This window comes from Astatotilapia calliptera, chromosome 7, assembly GCF_900246225.1.
Source record: "Astatotilapia calliptera chromosome 7, fAstCal1.2, whole genome shotgun sequence".
NCBI lineage: Eukaryota > Metazoa > Chordata > Actinopteri > Cichliformes > Cichlidae > Astatotilapia > Astatotilapia calliptera.
In genome coordinates, this window is record NC_039308.1 from 11,126,687 (window position 1) to 11,148,846 (window position 22,160).

General features: G+C 38.3%; 2 protein-coding genes across 3 annotated transcripts in view; both read right to left on the reverse strand.

The window, feature by feature from the left end:
- The window catches only part of pi4kaa (phosphatidylinositol 4-kinase, catalytic, alpha a), a 41,975-nt gene extending 32,392 nt beyond the window's left edge, over positions 1-9,583 (reverse strand). For both annotated transcript variants that reach the window (XM_026173034.1, XM_026173033.1), the window contains exons 1-10: positions 9,038-9,583; positions 5,175-5,291; positions 4,979-5,072; positions 4,804-4,892; positions 4,457-4,529; positions 4,081-4,343; positions 3,919-3,985; positions 3,640-3,788; positions 3,498-3,563; positions 3,314-3,410 (exon numbers count right to left, since the gene is read on the reverse strand). In XM_026173034.1, the coding sequence (XP_026028819.1) occupies positions 3,314-3,410; positions 3,498-3,563; positions 3,640-3,788; positions 3,919-3,985; positions 4,081-4,343; positions 4,457-4,529; positions 4,804-4,892; positions 4,979-5,072; positions 5,175-5,291; positions 9,038-9,136 (1,114 nt within the window). In that variant the 5' untranslated portion in view covers positions 9,137-9,583. The remainder of the gene's footprint in view (positions 1-3,313; positions 3,411-3,497; positions 3,564-3,639; positions 3,789-3,918; positions 3,986-4,080; positions 4,344-4,456; positions 4,530-4,803; positions 4,893-4,978; positions 5,073-5,174; positions 5,292-9,037) is intronic.
- A 55-nt stretch (positions 9,584-9,638) lies between these two features.
- Positions 9,639-22,140, reverse strand: slc25a1b (slc25a1 solute carrier family 25 member 1b). Its single transcript, XM_026173035.1, has 9 exons — positions 21,337-22,140; positions 17,868-17,975; positions 15,282-15,381; positions 14,540-14,678; positions 13,327-13,411; positions 13,036-13,140; positions 12,814-12,929; positions 12,656-12,729; positions 9,639-11,168 (listed from the first exon to the last, which is right to left on the reverse strand). Exons 1-9 carry the CDS (start codon positions 21,446-21,448, stop codon positions 11,054-11,056), a joined length of 954 nt encoding a protein of 317 aa, XP_026028820.1. The 5' UTR covers positions 21,449-22,140; the 3' UTR covers positions 9,639-11,053.
- Positions 22,141-22,160: the final 20 nt, after the last annotated feature.

Here is a 22,160-nt window from a genome sequence, read left to right on the forward strand (position 1 = left end):
GTTCTGCAAAACATGCAAGGTTTGCCAAATTGTGGGTAAACCTAATCAGACGGTGCCACCTGTTCCTCTTAAACCCATCCCGGTAGTTGGGGAGCCTTTTGAGCGTGTTTTAGTGGACTGTGTGGGTCCTCTACCCAGAACAAAAGCGGGTAATCAGTTCCTCTTGACAATCATGTGTGCCACAACCCGTTTTTCTGAAGCCATACCACTTCGAAAAATCACCGCTCCCACCGTAGTTAAGGCTCTACTTAAATTATTTTCAACATTTGGTCTGCCCAGAGTTGTTCAAACCGACCAAGGTAGCAATTTTCAGTCAAAACTGTTCAAGCAGACTTTGCAATCACTTGGTATCAAACACATCCCTTCCAGCCCTTACCATCCCCAGTCATAAGGCGCACTAGAAAGATGGCACCAGACCATAAAGTTGATGATGCGAAAATATTGTCTGGAGACTGACAAGAACTGGGATGACGGACTGCCATTCCTACTGTTTGCAGCTCGTGAAGCAAACCAGGAGTCCCTTGGTTTCAGCCCTGCTGCAGTTTTTATCTGATGTGCAGCCGCAATCAAATGTGCTTGAGTTTGTCACGCAGTGTCGGGAATGTTTGTACCATGCTTGTGCAATAGCCAAGAAGTCTCTGTCAGCAGCCCAAGGGAAAATGAAGCAGCAGTATGACACGAAGGCAGTGCAGCGTTCTTTTAAACCTGGTGATCAGGTACTCATGTTGGTGCCCACCTCTGGTCCATCTCTGTCAGCCCAATTTGCAGGTCCATATGTGGTAGAGAGCAAAGTCAATGGCACAAACTACATTGTTCGCACTCCGGATAGAAGGCGCAAAACACGGCTCTGCCATATAAATATGCCGAAACTGTTTCACTCTAGGGAAGACGATAAAGAGGGCTCCATCTCACTCATTTCTGTGCCCATAAACCATGATGATGGTTTGGTAAAGGGCAGTGAAGGTCAGCAGAGTGTGAACTCAGAGGTTCTTGATGCCTTAGACACGTACCTCTCCTATCTTCCCCATGACGAGAAAGATGACGTGAAAAACCTGATCCAAGCGCACCCTAGTCTGTTTGGGGATGTACCATCTAGAACCCCAGTGTTAAAGCACAACATTGACGTGGGTGATGCGTGCCCTATTAAGCAACACACATACTCAAGAGGGAGTTAATGAAAAAAGAGGTACAGTACCTGCTTGAAAATGGTTTGGCGATACCTAGCCATAGCTCTTGGAGCTCTTCATGTCTGCTGACACCAAAAACGAGGAGAAAGGTTCTCCTCGTTTTTGAAACGAGGAGAAAGGTTCTCCTCGTTTTTGTACTGATTTTAGGAGGGTAAATGCAGTCACAGTCCCTGACTCATACCCATTGCCTCGCATGGAAGACTGCATAGACAGCATTGGAGCCACCACCTACATAACAAAGCTAGATCTGTTACTGGCAGGTTCCTCTAACTAGCAGAGCCTCTGATATTTCAGCATTTGTTACTCCAGACCATTTCTTGCAGTACACAGTGATGGCGTTTGGTACGCGAAATGCACCAGCCACTTTCCAACGACTTATGAACTCTGTGTTAACGGACATTAACAATTGTAATGTGTATTTGGATGACATTGTGGTATATTCTTCTTGCTGGACTGATCATGTGAGTACTTTGAGGGATGTTTTTGCTCGTTTAACCCAGGCTTCCCTAACCCTGAACCTGGCAAAGTGTGAATTTGCCAAGGCGGTAGTGACATACCTCTGAAAACAAGTAGGACATGGCCAGGTGCGCCCTGTGAATGCAAAGGTGGAGGCCGTACTGAGCTACCCGGTGCCCACCACAAGACGGGAGCTCAGGCGCTTCTTGGGTCTAGTGGGCTACTACAATGTTTCTGCCGGAATTTTTCGACAGTAGTGGCTCCTCTGACTCATCTGTGCAGTCCAAAGGAACCCTTCGTATGGACTGCTGAGTGCCAACATGCATTTGACTGTGCCAAGTCTCTCCTTTGCAGTGCCCCTGTACTGGCTGCTCTGGACTTCAGCAAGGTCTTCGAGCTAGAAGTGGCACTGGGGCAGGACTGCTACAGGATGGAGTTGATGACATCAGTCACCCGGTTTCCTACTTCTCAGCTAAGTTCAAGCCTCATCAACTCAACTATTCCACCATTGAGAAGGAAACCCTGGCCATGTTGCTTGCTTTGCAGCATTTCAACGTGTACGTGGGGTCAACCACCACTCCTGTTATGGTTTATACTGACCATAACCCTCTGGTATTCCTAAAACACATGTACAATCACAACCAAAGATTGATGAGATGGGCGTTGCTTGCTCAGGAGTACAACATAGACATCCAACATCAGAGAGGTATGGACAATGTGGTGGCTGATGCACTGTCAACACTTCGTTTTTAAGTGGGGCGTAACAAACCACAAGATGATGTGGTGAGTCAATGCAACTTGCATCCACTTTTTCTTCACCAAACATGGAAGGGAGACAAAATACAGATACTAATGTGAAAGAATCGATGGGCATTCTTGAGAGCTTTACAAGGAAGCTAATGTGTAAGTTGTAATAACTGCAGTTCCTCTAGGTTGCACTTAAGGCTGTAGTTTATGAGGCCCACATTGGCCCTATGTACTAAGAGTCTTAAACTGGACCTCTTCACTTTGTGTGTATGATTCAGGCAGCTTTTAGAGTATTTTAATCAAAAACTCCAAATTAGATTGGTAAGTTAGCTTTGTAATACAAATTTCAGAAAAACAAAATCTATATATGCAACTGACCTAATTTTAGCTCAGTTAGCTGTTTATTACTCTGTTATCTGAGGGATCTCAGATCCATCTACTTTTCTGCACATTTTCTGCAATTAATAGGTAGGGTTTTCATGACACTAAAATTTCAAACACTATACTAATAACCAGTAATATACTCAATACCATTTTCAAGATCACAGTAGATTTAAAAAAAACAAAAAACAAAAACATCACAAAATTAAAAGACAATTTTAAAAATAAAAAGTTAGAATATTACTGGTTCTCATTTTTGCAATCAGTTACAGCACTGTTTATCACCTGTAATTCTGGCACCATATTTTTATTCCTGATCAAAGTGTGCAATTGAGAATGCAGACCACCACTGTTTCTGTAGTTTCTGGTTAACTTTTCTCTTCATCAAATAAGGACTTTACGAGAAACACAGCACTTTTTAGATACAAATAGCAGAATCACCTTGTTAATTTACCACTGCCTGAAGGTGTTGAAAATATTAGTTAGATTTTGTTAAGGGTAAAACTACCTTTAATTAAAGGATCTATTACAGATTTCCTTACCTTTCATATTATAAAGAGTGTCTCTCAGCATTTTAAATATGGCTACATAAAGAGGATCACTGAAGGTTTTGTAGTAGAGATGAAGACCAGGATTCACCTGCAAAGAAAGCAACAGAAATTTACAAATAAAGCGTAACATGAAAAGTAAAGTGAAGAGAAATCTGAGTGGACTTGAGAGGCATACCACTTGAAGTTCTGCCAAGGTGTCATCCAGTGATTTTAAAAACGACTCAGAGACAATCTGTTGAACCTGTTCAAAAGAAGTAATACAATGTTCACCTTGCATGCATGTACAAAACCAAACTCTGAGTGTGGTTACTGCTGACCATGTGAAGGAGTTGTCTGAGCATATCTAGAGGGACGTGAAACTCTCCAGTGCTGCTTCCAGTGAAAAGAGGGGACACAGAGAAGCTGGAGCTTATGGTGGAGAAGTAGTAGTCAGGGTCCACTGCACTGCCATCGGGGAGGTAAGAACCTTAACATAGAGGGAAGAATAAATTATGTACCGTAAAAATGTCTATTCTGTTTGCGGTAAAAAACAAAACAACTTCTGAAAGCATGAAATACTGCACCCAAAAAGAGGTGTCAACCTGATCTGAAATTACCTTCAAAGTACTGTGCAGAGGGATCAGCGGGCGAGTTGGGTGTCAGACCTGCTCTCTCTGGACTGGCCTGAAAACAAAATCAGGATTTCATTTTTTTTTTTTTTTTTTTTTAAATAAACACATGTTGTTAGTTTTGCCTTCTTGCCCGTTTCATTTTATTACCTGCTGTGACACACTGGACACAGAGGAGCCTTTGCGTTTCAGAGAGTCTCCCTGACAAACTGTGAGCAAGGAGCTTGGTAGGATTGAACGAAAGTCATTGAAGGACCGTCGCCGGACAGTATCGCTATCATCATTTGTGGACAGTAAGGGAACAACTGGTCGAGGAAACAGCTTGGATAGTAACGGCTCGTCAGTGTTGCTGTATCGGCCAAATGCTCTTGCAACACCAAGCAAGGTGGGCACAGTGTACCTACATAGGTATTCTGTACAAGAAAAAGAATAATACAAGAATACGTACAAGAATATTGTGGATGTTATTTAGCACTGGAATGATCTATAGCAGCACTTAACGGAAGAACGAGGTCTCTGTTGGTACCTTTGTCATGAGCTTCTGGATTTTTGCAGATATCTTGCAGGACCTGCATGATGTCCATAACTGCTTCCAGGATCTGATAACATAATCATTTAAATAATATTTATTAATATTTAAACCATTTTGATTTTTACTCTTCTGAAGCAACAAATAACTTCCAGGAATTGCCAGCACACATGTTAACCAATTGGGGAATATTTGTTTTCTTCCCTAGCGACCGGTGGTTGTCAAATGGTTGCTGACCAGGCTCTAGGCCTGTGTGAATGAGAGCTTAATGTATTTAAAAATCTGAGTACACATGAGATAAACAGCATCTATACCCATGTATATATAGAGTCATTACCACACACCTGCCCTCGTAAGGTTTCATCACATTGGGCGACATCTGACAACAATGTCACAAGACAAAAGCTGAAATTCTCTGCCACAGGAAGGGTATCTGCAACAAAAATAAAAAATGACTAAACAGCACCTCTAAAATGAAAAGAAATGACAGGATAAAGTACATGTAAGACTGTTACCCACCCCTTCCTTTGCGTTCCGAGCTTTCTTCAATCCACTGAACTTTAGGGAGTCCTTTAAGCAGCCCAAGAAGGTAGGGAACAATAGCATCTTTGTGCTGAAATACATGTATTCCAGAGTATAAGAAAATGAACATCCTTAAATTAATACAAGCACAAAAGTACGACAATGAGGAGAGGAAACGAGGTACGCTATTTACCTGCAGGTTTGACTCGACTAGAAAAATGCCAACTGCAATCACAGCATCTCGCCTTCTTTCATCTAGCTGGAAGATTCCTCTGAAGTCCACTGGACACATGCATTGTAGCTTCTGAACCTGTGGGAGGACAATGTGGGTGGATGAAGAGGAGTTGTAAACATTTCTCAACTTTAGGAAGCTATTAAATATAACAATATTTTAAATATAGAGAAATTTCTTGCCTACTGCCCATACGGAAAAGAAATAGTAAAAACTTATATGTGATTACTCATGAAAGTGGCCACTTTCATGAGTAAATCATATAAGGCTTACATGATTTACTCATGAAAGTGGCCACTTTGGCATTACTTTCATACATTGTTTTAGTAAGTATCCAAAACATACAAGATTCATTATATAATTTTTCAAGGGATCTTATATCTGTTTTCACACTTATATGCTTTTCATACAAGTTTCACACAAGACAGATACAAACTTTATAAGATTTATATATATCTTTTCCATATGGGTGGGTTTAAAACAGGCACTTTGTTGTCCCATTAATGTTAATGATTTTGACTATCTAAATGGGCCTCAGGATTTGAATCCAATTAAAAGTCCAGTTGAAAACCTGCCTGTGGCATTAATTAGCCCCATGATTGAGAGTTCAGTGAGGGATTAACCACCATTTAAACAGAGAGCAGGGCCACTACTTCCTGTTTGTTTTCCATGAGAGGAGAGAGAGGATATTTTAAATGATTAAAGCCCACAAAGGGGATGTTGTGGAGACTTCACATAAAACATTCCACTAAAAACTATTTGATTTCAAAGCCAAAGACCAAATCAATCATCCAGGTAAGATGACTGATTTGCTTATTAAGACTAAATAATATCTCAATAAGCTTGAGACAAAACACTAATAAATGAAAGAGAGGGAAATGAGTATTCAGCAGGTTATTACAAACTGCTGCTGTCTTTTTGGCTTAGACACCATTGAAATTTTTCATTAAATCTGACTTTTGAAAAATGTCAAAGAAAAGATAAGCAGAAATTAGATTAATAGGACATTTCCATTTTACAAACTGATTCTGAAATTAAACAAAAAAACCACAGGACATTCTAACATCCACTGAAAGTAACTCCGTAACTCAGACAACAAGCAAGAAGTATAATAATAATTTAGTATTCATTAATATTTTTAATCTTCAGAAAGAGTTAAAAATCCCCACTCAAAGATGGCTTTTAAGTAGAGTCCCTCCTCTACAGACACGGTCTCCAATACCAGATGTAGTTCTTGGCTAAAATTCAGAACAATGACTAATAAATAATTTTTGTTTATCAGACAACCCCTTAAACATCCTACATCTCTAAAGATAATCAATACGATCACATACAGATTTATAGAGCAGGTTACTGCAGACAGAAAAACAGCAAAATAAAGTCCACAAACTGGCACACACTTCTTAAACAATAACACAATGGGCTGACGGGTCATTATATTACTGCAGCCACGGCTCTTTATCAAGGAGTGTACTTCCTGTTTAGCGTTTCCCCCTTCTGATTCTCAGTAAATGTATTTTCTAATCAGTTCAACCTCTGCATTCTTGTAGAATTTTACAATACACTCAGCTGCTTAATCTCTGAACACATATCCTAACGATTCAACTGAGTAACACTGGCTCATCCAGAAGAGAATTGGCTGTACAATTTAGGTTTCTCAACAACATTCAGTGTCACATTTTCAAGACTGATCCACTGTAATAAAACAATTTCAAATCAGTGTTTGTTAAAATCATGCCATTCAAACAAAACCACTTTTTGCTAGTTGGCATCTGCAGTAGGTTTTGGAACTAGATGGACTCGTGTGAAATTGACAACCTTAAGGTCATAATTTGTTCCCTCTTTGTGTACCTCTTGCCTTGTTCCTCTTAATTTGAGAGAACAGGGAAGTTGCCCCTCTTTCCTGTCATGAACAGATTAACCTGTTTGAGGACCTTGTTACCCATCAACTACACTAAAAATATCACCACAGATGACAGCTTTATCCTACTCCAAAAGGGGACTCAGAATCGAGCTAGTACTCCTATAGTGAAACTCCACCTTACCATATATTCTGCTACCTTCTGCCAGCAATATTAACGCTATATTTGTCAGCTAAAACTTCTGCATGTGACTATGGATTAAAATATTACTTCAGCCCTCATCACTGAAATGTTTGGGAACAGGATCAGAATTTATTGGTCTCACAGTTTCTTTCCCTGACATAAGACCTGGACACATTGAATACAAGCAGAAGTGAGAAAAACTGAATACACTTGTTGTGTGAGCCATGTTGGATTTGGTAACATTACACAACATTGGACAATGAACTTAAAGTATGCTGACACTGTATTAGAGCAACTGATATGCCCTAGGCATAGCCAAGTCAGAGTGTGTCTTGATTTTTTGTCAACCATTCATTATCACTGTAGTGTACAACAACAAGGAGGTAAATACTACATCATTCATCTAAATCATTCTGTCAAAGTCAAATGCTGGATACATATGCTTTTGTTAACTGACTGTAAGCAGTTAAAGAGTTTAATTTTTTTACACCCTCAGCCTCTGGACGACCACTTTGGGTGATAAGGTCATGATGGCACGATATAAAATACACTATTGGAGCTTATTGGAAAGACTAAAGATGTCATTCTAGGTACAGATGCTGAAAATATGCAATAAAACTCTTTCTGAAAGTGCAATTGAAAAAATAACTCATGACACGTCAACAGTTTTAAGCAGATATGAATACAACTGTCACTATAAATTTTGGCTTTCACAAAACTTTGAAAACCACAAGGCTAAAGCTATGATTACCAATTATGAACTTATTAACCTTTCCCATTAAATACGAGAAAACAAAAAACTGATAATGATTTGAGCTAAAGTACAATTTTGTCTTGGTCTTAGTTTACTTAATTATTTACAATATGCTTACTGTACTAAACACACACAGACACACACACTATACAACAGCAAAAAAGATGTTGCTGACCAACAGTGGCTAATATATAATTTATATCTTGATCTGTGTGTCTATTTTGAAGGTAAAGAGTTTAAAAGCAGTCATTTTTACATAACTATCGTTGTGTTTTCCTGCCACAAATAAATAAAAATACACGCTACACAAACAAATACATAAATACATTTAAAAACAAATTCATTTTGAAGTCAGCCAAATAAACAGCTCATTGGAACAGCTCCAAAATATTTAGGTGACTGGACAAATCTTGATTACGTCATACATATTTTATTTCTTTATACATCGTATAAATTACAGATAAGTAACGCTTTTTAACATATTTTCATAACACTTGTATTTATCCCGCACCTCTCCTGACAACATTGACTACACATGTTGGTCCATTCAAAGAATGTTCGGACCACAATGATTAAAGATCTGGTGCCACCATATTTGGTAATGACCCTCAAACTAAAAGTTTAGAATACTGTGTAAATGTATAACTGTACATACAGCGGGTGTTCGAATGAATCAGGACACAAAAAGGGTTTGCTTTCCTGTGCCAACATGTACGGATGAAGAGTAAGGATCTAATTGTTCACATGAGGGGAAAAGTTGGGTTTTTTTAAAAGGAAAACTACAGGCTAAAAACAGCTAACGTTAGCCGACATTAGCAAGGTACCAGTGATGCTATGTGGCGCCCCTTAATCCTGAAATAACTCTATAATTTATATATTGACAAAACAGTCATGTTTAGAGTCTATTCTGATTCATAACACAGACCACACTGGTAGAAAAGCGGTCTGTGACGGGCCTTACTGTCAGAGACTATTTGGGCTATTAGCTGGTCACCGGTAGGTCGCTAGTCTAACTGAAGCGTTACCTTGTCTATAGGTGCCTGCCGGTGAGCTGCCAGCGACCTTGCCAAAGACAGGACGGTGTTGAAATAAAATCCTCTGCTTCCGCCTCCATTGAGAGACATGTTAACTACCCTTGGAAGAACTACAAACACACAAGCATCTTCTTTCAAGCGTCTCTCAACGAGTAGCTAGTGAATACCAATGACTGTCATTGGGCTGTACTGACAGCTACGGCAGGCGTAAGGTCCAAGAAGGGCAAATCGACAATATGCCAACAAATAATCCATCCATGGGTTCCGTAGGATTTTGGAGCTTATCTCAGCAGTCACAGGGCAAGTGGCCATAATGTATATAACAATATAACAGCATTTTATCACATTCTGTCAATGATAGCTAATGTCTGTTTGGTGACTGTTAGCAAAGAAGATAACATTTGTGCACAGAAAACCACAAATAACCACCAGTACTACACACAACAGTAAGTAATCACAAAAAATTAATATAGTACAACACAAATAGCACTATTATTATTATTAATCCTACACATTCAAAGAATACAATGCTTATTCTGACAAAAAGTTAGGAGAAATTTGGATGATGGCTTGAAAGAAAAAAGACCATACCAACAGTCTGATCCATGTTTATTTCTGAGCATTGATATTAGAATTAAGAAGATCGAAGGCACAATACCAGCTTTTAACTCCTGGTATATTTTTCATAGAATATTCACCTGTTAACAAGAAAACTCCAGAAATATTTAAAAATCTGTGGCAAAGTGTGATGCTCCTGTAGGGTCTGGTTAAACGGGAGGCTGAAAAAGGCAACATGTGGTAAACATTGTGTCTCCTCCACAAAGAGATAAGATAAGCAAACTAATTTAAAAGGCATTGCATGTAAACAACCAGACTCCGTGTCTAGAACTCCAGTTAATAGCATGGCATTATATTTTCAAGCAGCAGTTGGCACATTGGGTCATCAGTTGATTAAAAAAAAGAAAAGGCAACTAATATTACACAGTTAAGAATAAAAATAAACTGCAAATAAAAGTTAATGAGAAAGGAACGAGATGGAAGGCACTAATAACACCATTTCTCAATGAATGAAAAAAACAACAAAAAACTAACAGTTCGAAGGATAATAGAAGACATGAACTTATTAGACACTGACTGGAACAGAGTAGTATGTGTAAATTATTCTAGTCTTTAGTGACAACATTAAATAATCATTCTTATTCGCAAAACACCACAAAATTCATTATACAGCACGTAGGCACTTTTAGTGACATTAGTAAGTTAACTGATTTAAAACATCTCTGCAACTTAATAGTGAACCCTCTTTACCCACAAACACTTTCTTTATGGAAATGTGAATTTCTAAATAATGTGAACATGTGTATTATCATTTAAAGAAATGCTGCATCTTCCACAACTGGTTACTCTGTAATCTTAGCAAAAAATAATTTTCTGGCACAACTTCACCTGCTTCCAAGGTGCATGGAGAGGATAAAAGAAATCACAAAGCAGATTACTCTGTAATCTTGACTTCGGCCATGCAGTTCTTAATGTACCTGCAGCTTTTGGAGCATTTCACATCCTCAGAATGGTTTCTAACCTCTCTGACAACTTGCATATAAAAGGGGTTTAAATTTTTGATTCAATAAATTTGAGTCAACTCCCCATAATTTTTTAACCTATAGTTTATATATTACATTAGGTAAGTAACTGGTTTGTCTTTGATTCAGTACGTACAAACTTTAGTTCCTTGTTTGTGTTGAGAGCACTCTCAGTTCTCTGATTGAGCAGGGTGAAAAAATGTTCTGTGGAATTTAAAAAAAAAAAAAAGAGCATCTGTAAGCAGTGATTCTGCTAGATAATAGTTCCAACTACTGTTTGCTGGGCTATAAATAAATCAAGAACATACCAATCCCTTTCTTTCTTTCTTTCTGAAAAATCACTTGGAGGTAGATATTTGAACCTAGAAACAGGATTTAAGGAGATTGGCCTGTCATGACAGTCCTGCTTATTTAGCACAACTTGATTTTAGTCCGTCTTCCAAACCAAATTCAGGAGCTTCACAACTTCCTCGTAGATAATGAAGACTATTGCGACATCCATACACACCCGACCCAGCCGAGGCACAGTACCTTTGTAGAACCTAATGAAGTAACAGACAGTGAATGTTACATTAGGCAACCATGATATCAGAGTTTCACAATACTACAGGGTCAATAAAAAATTATTTTAAAAAGTTAGTGGCAATAACTCTGTAAGCCAAATTTAGTCATTTCTGACCAAAAATATCTATATGAAGCCGTAGATCATAGGTGACAGAGCCTATAAGTAGAAATTCAGCTTAACTAAAGTTTTAAATATTTAAATGTATAATATGTTGCTACTCTGCAGTAAATTATTTTTATTTTTGTGCTTTGTATATTCATTTATTCATTCCCTAGTTTTTGTTATATTTATGAAATTACAGAAGTTAATGAAATTAATGAAGTAATGACAATGTAAGGCACTTGCAATTATACAGTGCTTTTCTAGTCCTACTAACCACTCAAAGCACATCAGACTATAAGTCACATTTAACCATACAACAGTTTATTCAATATACTTTGCACACTTCATCTACCTCACACCCAATGTCCAGCCACAAGTTGACCTAACATGGGCGCTGTTAAACTGTGGGAGGAAGCCAGAGCTATATTTTTATTATTATTATTATAGTTGTTTTTTTTTTTTTGTTTTTTTGTTTTTTTTTTTTACACCTGATGATGTGACCCTAAATGAATTAGTCTCTCCTGGGGATCTTTTGCTTGTTAGACAAATGTGTAAACTGCTACATTATTGAGCCACTACGGGGAAGGCCGGAGTACAGAGGAGAAACCCCCGCAGGCACAACAGAGTGAACATGCAGACTCGACCCAGAAAGAGCCCAACCAGTGTTTGAACCGGTCCCGTGACGTTACAGTGCTAACAACTCCACTACTGTGCTGCTGACTACTTTTTTAAAGAACAGTTATGAAGTGGAGGATAAAATATCAATTAGCAGCTGTAGACCTAGTCTGAAACAGAGCACCTATAAAGCTATACAGACGAGCCATACAAAGTTTCCCTGTGAATCAAACTAAAGCAACTTTGACATTAACGATAACACAACACCTTGAAAAAAATGGTCAAAATGAAGATAAACAGATGAGTTTTCAGTTTGTGTTCCTCTGGTTATCCAAATCTTACATCATTTTGATTCTGAATTGTCTGCAGATGTGTTCTGAGTTTAAATACACCTTTGTTTTTATCATTCCTACAATGAACAGGCTTAATCTCAGTCTATAGTATAAAGTGGGTTAATGGATAGATGGATAAGTCACCACACACATAGGATTCCCTTCCTGAAACATCCTCCAAAGGATGTATGTGTCCTACCAGGCTTGAACCAGGTATGTTAGGCAGATGTGTAAACCACTACACTATGCAGTCACTAACTAAATTACATGATGTTCTCACCAATATAAATGTGGTAACTGACAGTTTAACAGTTCAAACAAGGCCAGATCCAACAGTGAGAATAAATAGATATATATTTAAAACCTTTAAATCATTTTTCCCCAGATACTATATCAACCAGGCACATGAACTTACGCCAGTGGTCCCTCATGCTTCAGGATCTTGACCGCACAGTCTACTGTGCTTTTGTACTTGTGCGCTTCAAGGCCCTGTTGGAAAATATGCATATATACATGTTAGTTGGAAAGCTAAGGGATAAACTAGGAAAACTGGAAATATGTTAAGGTACTAACCTGCATTCTGGTCTTAATGACATCCAGGGGAGTGTTTCCGAAGACACTGGCAGCCCCGGCAATAGCTCCAAACAGTCCAGTTATCAAAGGGTTAATGGCTTTGTTGGGGTCATCACCTAGGTGTCAGAAAAAAAAAAAAGAAACAAAAAGAGTTTTTTTTTTTTTTTTTTTTACTGCATTTTTATTTGCATCAAGTGGTTGCAAATGTATTGACTCCCTTACCTTTGTACCAGTTTCTTAGTGAAGTCATGACATAGAAGCGGATGGCCTGGTTTGAGCCTTGTTTTAGGACAGTGGCTGTTAACCCTTGATAAGTCCCCTTTAGTCCTAAAAGTGCAACAGTAAAATAATCACTTTTTCATGACAACCTTCATTACAGCTTTCATATTTATCACCTAAAATGAATTCATGAACTTCTCAGAAGTCATAAGGAGGATAATTATCTAAATAACACATGTGTATAAATGGTAGGAACAACAGGTGGCAGTATAATGCAACTGAAGCCCTTCTTACCTTGGGATCTAATAATCTCCCTCACCCCATGGAAAAATCCCCTGTACTTTGGATTTGCTGATGTCTGATCATGGATGAATTTGACCTGCAAGGACAAAGCTGAACTGTTAAATGACTGCAGTATCCCATAACTTTAATTTTCCAATTGTGTTCGCACCAGGGATATTAGTTTTGTGTTTTTATTGTGTTTATATTTTCTATTTTGATGCCTGAAGTTTTTAACCGTATAAAAGGTTTATGTTTGATTCCGTTTTAGTTTATTAGTTTCCATTTTAGTATATGAATTAGATGTTAGATTGACTAGAAGTGCTATAATACAACAATACATGCACATCTTACTTCACCCTGACTCCTTCTTACTGTATTTCGTTGTGCTGTACTTCAGATCAATATAAATGAGAACCATGAAAAAAATAATTGTGTCATTCCAAAGATTTAACATATAACCTATAAAATCAAATTTATTGCATTTTATGTTTACTCTCTGGGGAGATGATTCAGTGTGAAAGCTTTCATTCTACCTGTTAATGCTTTCAGTGGAATCTTAACCAGAGAAAAATGATCCAATTTAGAGTTCAGCTGTGGGTTCGACAGCCTGTTTACTGAAAATTTAATACATGTAGCAAGTTATGGTACGAAATGGAAAATGCACCTATAATTAACATTACCATTATGCACCACTGTCAGTTTTGTCGATGTTCTTTGTGAATGCATCACTCTGATCCCTTGGTCAAGTGTATTTATTCCTAATAGAGCTAATTAAGGGAGCACTGAAGCACTTTTTCTCAGCATTTAGAGAAATCAGCTAGCCTTTCTTGTGGCTGCCACACAGGTATTTCTGGGTCATTTCACTTAGTTTGGAACCTGTCTAAAGAAACTTTATCAAGGTTAGGCTGACAAATGTACCTACCCAGGCAAAGGCTAAAACTAACAACATTTCCTCTATATTGTTATTTTATGTTACTGTAATACCATGCCAAGATTCATATACCACACAAGTAAGTTTACTTACTCCACTAAAAGCTACATTTGGCTCCTTCCTTATTCACAAGGGACTGCACCAATGGGTTGTTCCATTTATTTGATTTGATTTGATAGAAACACCAGATATCCTTCCTGATGTAAGCCCAGAGAGATTTGTATCTCCACCACACGTAATAAAAAATATTTGAATTGAAACACACAACATGATGTGTTCAACTTATTTTTTTACCTTAATTGTTTCCATAGGACAGACTACAACCACAGCCTCTGCCACTCCAGCTCCAAGGCCACAGAAAAATCCTTGCTTGCTGTCTAGTTTGCCACTCTCATCACGCATCTTATTACCGAGGAACTCAAACATCCCAAATCTGTAGAAGTGAGAGAATTTTTTTAAACAAACTCAGAGATACATTTCATCTCACTTAGAAGCCATTAATAGTAACAACTTTTGGGCTTTCCTATTGTGAATTGCACTAACTAATGAATTAACATTTGGCCTTTCTTACTACAACCATGGCCTGTACTAGGAAACTCCTGAAGAAGCTTGAGGAGAATATAGATTAGGTCTGGATGAGAAAAAATCCTGGCAAATCATCAATTATTATTCACAAGTGACAATCAAAACTAAGAACAAATAAAAAAATAAGCAATTACCTTTATTTACTCATATGGCTATAAATTTTAAATCAACTGATCAAATATTCAGTTAATCATAAAGCAAATACAAATCAATGACAAATCTTTTGATGATATCGTGTGATAGCTACAGTTTGCTTCAAAATTAGAAACATTTTTATTTTGAGTTTTGATGGCATGATGTTATTCCTACACTGTAAAACAAAGTGAAAAACCCTGAAAAAAATCCTGAAGTTAAGTTGGAAAAAAGTTGCTGTAAAGTTAATAGATGACTATGCACATTCCAAAACGTGTTTAGTGTGCTCATTTGCTTTTTGTTTGTGGCGCTGCAGTACCTGACAGCTGCTTTAGGTATAGAGCCATAGACCAGCGAGCTTAGACCTCTATAAAGACCCCTCACACCATGACCTTTCACTGTCTGCTTCACACAGTCAACTGCAGAGGGAAGGAAACAGGATAAATGACAAGAGAAAAAGCAAAAGGAAGCAGCTTTTAAAAAGAAATTTACTTTGATCCACTGGTATCAAAGATCAGTTGTGCATATGCACAGTTATTTAAAAAAAAAACAAAAAAAAACAAAACAAAAAAACCTCTAATAAACTGTTAACAGATAAGACTGAATTTGATGGAAACAACAAACAGTCCTTTGTACCGAGGTTTGTACTGTGTACTCAGTTTCAGTACGCAAGCACGATTTGTGCCAAAGTTCATGAGCAAAGATCAATTTACTACACAAACACTATTTGCTAATGTCTGCGCACTCACAATGCTTGTTATTCCAGGTGTGTAAGTCAGGAGAGCTGTGCAAACAGCCCAAAAGATTGCGACAACTTCAAATCAACATAAATGATTAAACAATTAATGATTAACACCCAGTACAGCTGATCCTTAACCGTTTCAAGTAGCCATTAAACAAATACGTTTTTACATCATTGGAAATTCTGCATTGAGCCAAGTCGCGGTATCTTCATGCAAACAACTTTAAATGTGTTTATTACAGTGTTGGTGTTATTTGCTTGTTCTGGTTTTTCATTTTCAAACGCATTTTCTGTATTGTCTACTGTATGTCTCGAGCAATAATTTAAAGATGATGTTTTGTTGTGTTTTTTCTCACCCATCTGAGCCATTATAAGGCCCAGTCCAGAATGCCCATTATCATTGTTTTGTCAATGAGTTGAACTTTTATCTATTATTATGCCATGTTTAACATCCTTTTCAGCTATTTAGATCAGCATGTGCAGCTTTGATTCTTCCCCAGATCCAACAGGAGTCAACTGCCATAAGTACAAAGCCTGATTACTAAGGGATCAACTGTCTTGTGAAACTGGCAGAGCAAAGTTCAAAGGACAGAAATGGTAACTTGGCCCACCTCCTCCACGTTGTCTGCTTGTAAGGGTCGCCCACAGTCATTCAGATCTAGATTAGCCACCTAACGTCAATACCTGCGTATACATAGGTCCTTACCTGACCTGAGAATTGCAATTTTGTATTTTAATAAGTAAAGAAATCCTGAAAGTATTATTCATTCAGATTTTTTCCTTCAACAATATCTATGATTTCTGTTTAAATAATTAATCTTTGAGATAGATTGAGAGATTCAGAAAGATTTCTATGGTAGTTAGATAAGAAGACTGATACCAGTTTTATCTCTGTGAAGTTACAGATACTCTGCTAAACTGATATCCATATTACCGATGCTCTGAAGCCACTATAACAACACATAAGTTCTATTAAAAATGTTAACTCTACATCAGCACTGTACTTTATGTAATATAAAGTACTGAAGCATCATAAGTAGGGGTGCAACGACACTCGTATTGATAACCGTTCGATACAGTGCTTTCGGTTCGGTACGCATATGTATCGAACAATACAAAATTTTTAATTTATTTTATCAACTTTTCTTCTGACGATGCTGTCTGTGTTGAGCGCTCAGTGGATCTGCGCTCGACAGTGCAGCCTAGGCGGAGTAGTCGAACGCAGATTCACTGAGCGCAGGGGAAGCTAGCGAGACAGAAGCTCTCCTTGCAACATGGCAAATTGAACCTCCCCCACCCTCATTCAGATCTGGCGTTTGGAACTATTTTGGTTTTCATGTGACGTATGACCCTGAAGGTAAGCGCGTCATGGACTAAAGTAAAACAGTATGTTGGATGTGCCACGCAATGCTCAATTACATGGGTGGGAACTAGTGTGTTAGCGCAGTTAGCTCGTTAACGTGTTGGCCGTCTAGCCCCACACACGGGGCGATCGGCGGTAGCTCGTTAACGGAGATTTGCAGTGTTGTGGCGTTAACATAATTTCAACGAGATTAATGCTGACAGCACTAGTGGGAACACAACGAATATGACTGCACATTTACTCCGACAGCATCCTAGTGCAAAGACAAGTGGAAGCAGACAAAAACAACAAGCACGCATGCTACAAACTTTACCCGAGTCATTTAGACAGCCGTTAGCACATGATTCTCCTTATGGGGACCTGATATGTTTAATATGCTGCTGAGAATATAGCCCAGAAGAAGCTTATAGTATAGCTTTTATTTTGGAAAGAGCCATTTCTCTGTAATAAACTCTCTTTTCCAAAGATGAGTGATTCCTCAATCAGATATTTTTATTTTTTTATTACTTTTTTGTTTCAGCAACATTAAATTTAAAAACTGTACTTTTGAGTTAAAATTAATATTTATAATTTTAATAAATGACAAATTAAAAAGGCATGAACATTTTTTTTGTATCGAAAAAATATCGAACTGTGACACCAAAGAATCAAACCGAACCGAACCGTGAATTTTGTGTATCGTTGCACCCCTAATTATAAGGTATGTTAAATGTGTTTTGTTTTTTTTTGAATTGTGATATCATCAAAAGTGCTAGAACTAAATAAAAAAAAGAAAAAGACAACATTAAACAAGGACTCACCAATGCCTTTGTATTTAGGAGGATTGGCCTTTTCATCTAGCTGCAGTTGTGTTTTAACATATTCTGTTGGGAAGGTGATGCAGATCTCTATGCCTCCTGCAATCCCACCTAAAGAACGGGCAAGGAGGAGGGGGGAAAAAGAAAATGCTGGTTTCAAAAGAGTCAAAACGAGCTATTTAAAAGACTAAAAGATTTATTTTTGCAGCTCACACAAAATAAAATGCAATAAATTTAAAAAACAAAATCAATTAAATAAAATACACACAAGATGCAAGCCATGTGACCATTTAAAAGAAGCTCAAAGGAATACAGATAAAAACCTTGGTGTGGTTAGGTGTGAAGGATATCTGATACGGCTTGTAGAATAAAAGCAAGTGTGAAAAGAAAAGTCGCTTTTCAAAAATGTTAGTGAGGTGCACATTAGCATTCACGGATGCCTGCTATAGTTATTCATGTACAAGTGCAGACTAGCTCCACCTTAAAAGCCTGGTTGCTACAGATCTGCAGTTGAACAGCTAACAAGCATCCTGCAGCTGATTGGCTCAGCTGTTTTTTCAGTTGTTTTCTGACTACAGATACTCCCCTTGGCCCATCTCCAACTCAAGGGGGTGTGTACTCTCCATACACATTAATGTGCAGCAGGATGGATTCAGCAAGGTGACAGCGGACCAGTTCCTCGACTACCCAGAAGGGACAAGTTTAAATTACAAGTAGTAAACTGTCAAAGCATTAAGAACTGTAAAAAGTGGGGTAAAAAGGGGAAAAGCTAGACAAAATATAGGTTGTTTTGGCCAGTGTGCTTCTGGGTTCAATGTGTTGAGAGTATCTGGCAATAATGGGGAAAACTAAGAACTCAGTGGATGAAAATAAAGGCTTTAATGTGCTTTTTCACTCATGTTTACTTTTGGATTCATTCACAAGTTCAGTTCTGTGTTGTTGTGTAACATGCATTCTTTCAAACAAATGTCATGCAGAAAAATCCAACACAACAATGATTCTAGCTCACACGCAAACAAGCAAGTGGGGCTGTTTGTGAAAAAAAAAAAAAAACCCTTAATTACAGTCTGACTAACCACTGTCTTCACAACAACATCAAACATGGTAGCATTTTGGCTACCAGCCCATTACATAAACGGTGCCATTTATGACACACCCAGGCATAATTCTGTCTAAATAGAAAAAAACAAAACAAAACAAAAAAAAACAGTCTGCATCAAGACGCAGCTGAGTAGTACCTGCAGCTCGTTCCCCATATTGAAGCTGGAAAAAGATACAGAACTGGTTTATTAAGTCCAGCATGTACAGACATGCCGAGCAGGAATTCTGAAACTACTTTTTCCTTTTTAAAATTACTTGCAACAATAACAAAAATTATTTCTATAAAGAGAAGGCACGTGGTTCCTTAGGAAACATTAGAACAGCAATATTTAGTAGTATCTTTTGGAAATGTTACAGTAGGAAGGAATGTAAAACAGACCCAAGATATTACTGGTGTAAAAGGTTATTAACATGACCTGTACTTTTTCAGAAAAAAAAAAAAAAAAAAAAAATCATACATAAGTATTTAATTTACATTTACTTTTTTTTTTTTTTTTACTTCATACTAGCAGGATAAGAGCGCATATTGTGCCAGTAAGCTTATGAGGTAATAGCAACATATAGTAATTCTAATATCTTTGAACAAGCCAGGCTAATTGCTTCATCTTAATGCTGTGTTAACCAGTGAGTGACATAAAAGTGGCCATGTACATCTTTTACATAGTCTGTGACATCACATGGTGTGTGGATAATCTCCCATTCACACTTGCCAAACACTATCCAAGTGAATAAGAACTTCAACTTTCACATGAAAGCTATATGAAAGCTGTATGTTTGGAAAAATGCAGTGAGTCAAACTGTCAAACTACACCTTAAAAAAAAAAAAGAAAAGAAAAAAAAGTAGAAGATGGCATTTCAGTGCCAACAGAAAAATGGGATTTCTTGGCAAAAATGCCTCAACAATAGCTCCATCTATGTACATCACATATATACTGGGTTATTAATAGTGTGTTTTACAGTACTTTTGATACAGCCAGATTATTCCCATTATACACAAAGTTGGATATATAAAGTCCTCTTCTAGTGTGCTTCTAGTCAACAAGTGGTCATTTCTGCCAGGATTCAATGAGAGAGAGCAGGAGAACCATATTTGTGGCTGGCATGTTGGAGAATGCATGCAAAGGGTGAGAGAGCAATGTGCTTTGTCACTGTGGCTCATTATAGGGAACATGGAGAGCTGGGCCTTTGAGGACACCATACACAGCCAGCACATCAGCAGAAAACACCCACTGAACTGCTGACTGTGACACAGAGAAAAATCACACGGACATGTGCGGCTTTATCTTTGAACTTTTATAACAAGTTTCACAAAAATGGATTAAAGCTGGACCTAAAAGCAAAGTTCAACAGAAAGCTCCACTTGACATTTATAATCTAGGACCAAGCTTAATTGATATCTGGCATACAACCAGATCCTAATGTTAAAAAATAAGCTTAGTAAAACTGGAGCATGTGTGTGCATGCTAACAATGTTGCAATGTTGACTGTCCTCTAGTTAGTACACACTGAGCTGTGCAAAATATGTGTATGTCACTGACTGACCCGTGAAACCTGCAGGACACCAGAGTTCATTTCACTCAGCTGTCTGAATGCTAGAGTCTACAAGTCCCAGATCATACCAGCTCCTCTGGCCCCAAGCTGAGGAGCAGGGTTTGTCACAGCAGGTGCTCTGTGCAGGCAGGTAAGTGTTTTGTACCACAGCAGACTCACATGGACCTTCTGTTCATGTCTTAGAGGCCATAATTATTCCTCTGTTTAGAAATACTTTAAATTTTGTTCTTACCACATCAGAGTTTGCTTGCTGTAATTATTGCTCCTATTCAGACTGAATCCTGGTTTAATGTTGAACTCTGACATTATTTTTTAAGACACTTGAAAACTTCAGATATGTTTATCTACCCGCTATTTCCTGATTATGGTGTTCACAGATAAGCCTGCTGCAGTCGACTATAAAGGGTGGACTGCTAACTTCTCAAAATAACCATGCTGTACTTGTACAACAGTATAATACTTAGCAAAATAGTAAGACGTGTGCAAAACCCCCTTTCCTGGATCCTGGGTCATAAAGAGGCAGACTTATTTTAAGTTTATCATTTACCAAATTGCTAAATGTTTTGGCTGAACAGACCAAATCTACCAAATGTCAGGTTTTCTACAACAAAAAGAGAAACAAGCAAACACTTTAGCCTGAAAAGATAAAAAGAAGATAATAATAGTGATAACACAGAGGCTGAGCAGCAGATGTTTGCCGGAGACACTAGGAAGTGATTACTGCTATGCTCTGATCCCACCTGCAATTAAAGGCTCACTGTTGAAACTTCGAAACAAGTTGCAGGGCGGCCTCTGCTCAGTCCCACATCAACTTTCTTACCTGCTAAAATGGCCTTGCCGGGATGGGTAAGTTTGGCTTTCCCCGCGGGAGCTGCAGCAGCCAAACACTGGGGTCTGTGAAACGGGCTGACAAATGTGTTTTGTCCAGACATGACTGCGGTACCCCGGCCTAACTTTCTTTTTGAAGTCAATCCGGACCTCCTCTATCGCCGCAAACTCAGCCAGCTGTGAGTCCTGGTGCAGTCTGGGTGTTCAGTGCAGCGGCGGCGGAAAAATAAAAAGGCGAGCAGGCGGTGCTGAACATTGGACTTTTGATGCTGGCTAAGAGTGCATGTCTGTGTACTTTTGACAGGGAACTTCCCTCCGTGCCATATAGAGGTTGGCAGCATCGACTCAGTATTTATTCAGGGCGAGGCAGGACGTGTCACTTTCCCCCCCAATACCGCACAACGCCATGTTTGTCACAAACATTTAAGGAGGACCGGCCTCATTAAGCGACATACTTGACACGCCTTTAGAGGGCGCCGTTTCTCTTCTTTTCATTCTTCTGTGCGGCGATTAACCTCGTATAATTGGACTTATTTCCGCCACCTGCTGGGCTGGAGTGAGTGTACAGTACAGGACTTTATTCTGCAATATTGCAAAAACAGAGTTTGTACAAGTTCTAATGAACTTTAAAGTCAATATTTCATATGACTACCTTTATTCTTAACACGGACTGAACTTTCTTATTCCTTGTTTCCCTTCGTCAAGACAGTCACCTTGCCACTGAGACCATTTCTGATGAGGAGTCAGTAACAGCATATGGATAAACTATAGGGTTAGATTCACCTCTTAGTTCCTGTGCAAATCTTTTTCCTTTTT